The sequence below is a fragment of the Nanorana parkeri genome, unplaced genomic scaffold, assembly GCF_000935625.1.
Source record: "Nanorana parkeri isolate BGI_ZX_2015 unplaced genomic scaffold, ASM93562v1 scaffold2, whole genome shotgun sequence".
NCBI lineage: Eukaryota > Metazoa > Chordata > Amphibia > Anura > Dicroglossidae > Nanorana > Nanorana parkeri.
In genome coordinates this window covers 3,754,334-3,759,587 of record NW_017306270.1, presented here as the reverse complement: position 1 = coordinate 3,759,587, position 5,254 = coordinate 3,754,334, and the positions used below count along the sequence as shown (strand labels likewise).

At 42.0% G+C, this 5,254-nt stretch overlaps 1 protein-coding gene across 1 annotated transcript in view; it reads left to right on the top strand.

Moving 5' to 3' along the window:
* Positions 1-5,254, top strand: part of ADAM12 (ADAM metallopeptidase domain 12) — a 392,267-nt gene that overhangs the window by 353,509 nt on the left and 33,504 nt on the right. The window contains exon 17 of the mRNA XM_018558790.1: positions 627-704. Within this exon, the coding sequence (XP_018414292.1) occupies positions 627-704 (78 nt within the window). The remainder of the gene's footprint in view (positions 1-626; positions 705-5,254) is intronic.

The following is a 5,254-nucleotide window of genomic DNA, read 5'->3' as shown; positions in this document are numbered from 1 at the left end:
ACCAGCAACCATGTCTCCCCACTCTACGGCCTCAGGTGGCATATAGAGTAGGGACGACCTTGGGTGTGGTGTGGGAGAGGGGGAACCCTGATTTCAGCGGAGCGACTTTGAGAGACATTGAGCTACAGTATACATATTGTCGCACTACGTAGCTGCTACATTGGGCTGTATCCAATCAAAGGGTCTTGATGTGACATAATTCCTCTTTCTGTTTCCTGCTTACGTTGCTGCGCAAAAGTGACACTTCTGTAGCGCGACATTGTACGACATTGAGCAACATCATTGAAGGCCAACTCAAACGAAATCCGCCGAAGGATAGGTCTTGTTCGAGTGACAAGCTTGAGCTACAAGCTACAGGCGACCTTGAGCTGTGAGATGTGAACAGCTCCATTGAAATGCATTGGACGAGCTACTTGAGCAATTTTTTAGCTGAAATCGCGCTACAAATCGCTCGGTGTGAATGGGATCTTAGTAATTGATCCTATTAACCCTTTCATTTGGTTTGTGCAGAGAACTACAACAACACTGTTGCTATATTTCACTTTCCCATTGATCAGCGTTGTGTTCTTTTTTTTTTCTTCCCAATTGTTGTTCATGTCACGGCTAACTTATTTTTCCTTTCTTAGATCTGCCTAAACCGTCAGTGTCAGAACATCAGCGTATTGGGTGTCCACGACTGTGCATCCAAGTGCCACGGACACGGAGTGAGTAGCGCAGAGCCCTTTTCATTTCTTCTCCGATTTGTTGGCAGGAAAGGCCAGTTCTTAGAAAGTGGAGCTCTCCTAATGATAGGAGCGATCCTTTGAACGTTTAATCGCAGCCCGTATTAATTTGGCAAATTCAGCAAGCTATTGTAGGCAAAATGATTAACTACAGTAGCGCATTGAAATGATAATGAGCTGGCGGTGACAATGGGGGAGCTTACACTGCTACAACACGATCATTTACATATACTGCTAATGTGGACACCGATAAGAAATTACACTTAGACTCCTCAATGAAAATGGCTGTGTGTCATTTCTTATCTCCTAACTCCCTGGAGAAGATCTCAACGTCAGAGTACGCCCTTCAGTATTCTGATACCAGAATACGATTGAAGCATGGCAAACAGTTCTACAAGTATGAACTCTAGGCAAATGGAAAGCTTCCATGGAGTCTCTCATCCCCCCCCCCTCTTTCAACTCTCTCTTTACTTCTTCTTCTGTCTATCATTTATTTCTCTATTTAAACTGTACATCCGGGCAAAATATTAAAAAGAAAGGTATTCAGTACATCTTTGCAATACATGCACGTTTCCCCATGTTTTGTCTCTTTAAAAATTCTGCAAGTACAAAATAATTCCTGCCGATCTGCCAGTCCAAAAACTCCTAACATGCTGTGGTGGGTTGACATTGTTGGATCTGAGTATTGTCAGCCCTGAGTTCTCCCTTGCTGGATTCACCTCCCACCTGTGCTATGGAGAGTGGGAGGTGTTCTTTAGTCAAACAGAAGAAATCTCAGGCAAATCTGACAACAATGCTCAGTGCAGCAGAGGCACTGTGCTGTCAGCTCAGACTGGAGGTTAAGAGCGCACTGGATTTCTGACAGACCAGCGGGTATTTACCTGTACTTGATGCTTTTTTTTATATTGCGCCCTGATATACATTTTGATCATTTCTCCCTCTTCTTTCATTATCTCTTTTTTTCTTTCTTTCCCCACTTTCCCTTTTCTTTCTGTCCCCACTTTCCCTTTTCTTTCTTTCTGTCCCCACTTTCCCTTTTCTTTCTTTCCCCACTTTCCCTTTTCTTTCTTTCTTTCCCCACTTTCCCTTTTCTTTCTTTCTTTCCCCACTTTCCCTTTTCTTTCTTTCTTTCCCCACTTTCCCTTTTCTTTCTTTCTCCATTTTCCCTTTTCTTGTTTCTTTCCTCACTTTCTTATTCTCTTTTTTGGCCCTCGTATTTTTCCATTATTATATATTTGTACTTAAAGTACACCTGTTATGAGAAAAATATGGGACTTCCTTTTCTGATCTGATGCTTTGTTCAGTAGTTTAAGTCACTCTCCCGAAACAAGGAATTCTGCCTTTTCCCTAATTTTCTTATGCTGCCTGCTTGTTCCGGGTCTGGGACTCTGAGCCAGACACAACCATACAAGACATGCATGTATGCTCCAGCTACCCTTTGGGCACCAGGTCTGGGTGGTGCTGTCACAGGAATGTTCAGCTGAGCTGAATATGTGAAGGGAAGGAGGAGACAAGACCGGAAGATCAGCAATAAACTTTTTTTTTACAGTAAACTCCATAACAAAGACCAGAGGCCACCACTTAAAATTGGTGGAGAAAAGATTTAACCACAAAGGGCATAGGGGCTTCTTTTCAGTCAGAGTGGTAAATTTTGGAACTCTCTGCTACAAGCAGCGGTATCAGCAGAGGGTATTGGTTCATTCAAAAATAATTTAGATACCTTCCTCAGAGACCGTAACATACTGGGGTACAGGTACTCTTAAATACAAGATCATACAGGGACTCATATACACACATGCACAGTCACACACATACACACAAAAGATATGTGAAAATCACAGGCGCCAAAACACAGTAACTACTCCTGAAAATGGTCTTCCAATGGTATATACAGGGGGCAGCTCCTCACAGTCAAGGGAAACCGAAATGAATTTATTAAGGATAAAACACACAGCTGAAAAGGTACTTAAAATACAAACCAGTTTGTATAAACGAGCAGAAAGCAATATAATCTCAGGAGACCATCAAGATGAATACACGAAAATAGGGTGAGGGAAAGGAAGTGCTAGTACTAAGCCGAAACCATCTGGACGCTGACCCTCCTTCAGTTAATGCGTTTTTGAGGACAAAACTCTTTCAACAGAACCTAGCAGCACGCTCTTTCAACAGAACCTAGCAGCACGCTCTTTCAACAGAACCTAGCAGGTTCTGATGAAAGAGGTTTGTCCTCAGAAACGTGTTAACTGAAGGAGGGTCAGCGTGCAGATGGTTTCGGCTTAGTACTAGCACTTCCTTTCCCTCACCCTATTTTCGTGTATTCATCTTGATGGTCTCCTGAGATTATATTGCTTTCTGCTCGTTTATACAAATTGGTTTGTATTGTAAGTACCTTTTCAGCTGTGTGTTTTAGCCTTAATAAATCCATTTTACACTATGGAGGCGCTCCTTTTGCTTTATCCTCATCACATACACACAAAGGTTGAACTTGATGGACATGTGTCTTTATTCAACCTCAAATACTATGTAACTATGCAAGTTGTTCCCCCAGGAAGCACAGTCATGGTTATTACCTGTAAAAGTAATCTGTACTGAAAAAATGGGAGGCCGGCATGAATGAACTTTACTTCTAATAATGCTATAGATGCGTGGCTATCACCTTTAATCAATGGCTTTAGAATTGTCTAAACTACTGAACAAGGCTAATATGGAGATCAGTAGTGGTTGCTGCATGCTTGGCTGAGCCAATGACTACAGGTATTAAAGTCAGAGATGGCCAGGTAACTAGTACTTTCCGAATGAGTTCAGCAATGGCAGCCCCTTAATTCTCTCAGCACAATTCCTGGAAAGACCACTACAGGTATCAATTGTAATGGACAGGAATTGAGTGAGCAGGATAGCCTCATTGCAGACAATTCAAACTCTCTAATCAGAAGACAGCTAATTGTCAGCGTAGTGTATTGTGTTACATGTGAAATGTACCGGGCTTCAGTGGATAGTTATATCCTTTATATTCGTTTAAGGACATGCTCAGGCTCGCAGGAGAGGAAATGAGATATTTGCATCACAAAGAAAGACTTTATTAAACATGGATTTTAAATTAAACCATCACGAAATTCAAAGCGCGTTTCATTTTCCAGAGCAAGTGTTCATTAACACTTCAATGTTACACCGTTACAAACATTGAACTGTTATACTTTGAAAGGTGGAAGAGTCTAAATATTGATTCACTTGAATCACTGCTATAGCACGCAGCATTGCTTGAAGTAGACAAGAGAACACCTGCAAATATGAAGTTCCAACCACAAATACTGGAAAATGAAGTGGGATGAGCATTCGGAGAGGGAACTGGGATTTTTGACTACTCTTTTTAGTGAAATTTCAGGTAAACGGATAAATATATACAGCTGAAACACTAACATTTAGAGCTCTTGCACAAGGGCGCCGACTCCTGTACACTATAGATGCCGGTGTATTCCCGCTGGCAGAGAGCCCCAGGTGCAGCTTACAGCCTCACACTGAAGCCAATGGCTGTTGTTGGCAGGCATATGCACGGACACAGTGTTTCAGAAGCACCCAATCTGCGCTCAAAATGTCATGTCCGTGCGTATGTTTACGCAGTGTTGACATATACCCGCCGACAACAACGTACAGCTATTGACTTTAGCGTGAGGCTGTAGGCTGCACCTGGGGCTCTCTTTCAGTGGGAATACATGCGCATTTACGGTGTACGGGGGCCACTGCCCGTGTGCAAGAACCCTTAGGAGGTTTTCATTACTTTTGTGCGCAGCATTCAAAAGCTCTTGCATGCTGTGCTGTTGGTGTGTTTTCCAGCAGGCTGCACCTCCCGCAGGGGCGAATGGTACCATTTGTAAAATTAAGCAAAAGGGCAGCTAAATCACAGCACACTGCGGCTGCTTCACATGCAATGGGATTCCTCACTTAGTGTCTGGAAACTCTAACAGTTAACTTCTATTTGCTCCCTTTTGGTTGGTAGATACTACAAACACCCAAAAAACAAGGAAGTACATAGGGTGTGTAAAGTACATCCTGTGCTTTTGCCCCTCTGCCATTCTCCCTTCACACTTGCTGGCAATTCCCAACTGTCAAAATGACAGCCGGTAGTTGCTACTTAAATACAGCAGCTGTGATAACTTCTGCTGTAAAAAAAAAAATTCTAAATAACTTTGCATTGCTTTGTAAAATAAATTTAGTGTAATTTTAAATGGGACAATAGGTAGAATAAAATCTTTGCTTGTCTACAGTAATACTATTATTTTTTTCTCTGATCAAAGTAAAAAAAAGTGTTTTTTTTTGTCTATTGATTGCATAAAATATAAAATCCTTTTTGCAAGACAATAGCACTGAAAGCCTTGCTTATCCTAAAATAGATGCATTACCCATAGTATATATACATATACCTCCTGACAGCCATGCATTGAAGCACCTCGCAATGTACATTACTACAATAACATACGTTGCATTGCTGGGGGGGGGGGGGGGGGGGGGGGGCGTTTTTTTTTTTTTTTTTTTTT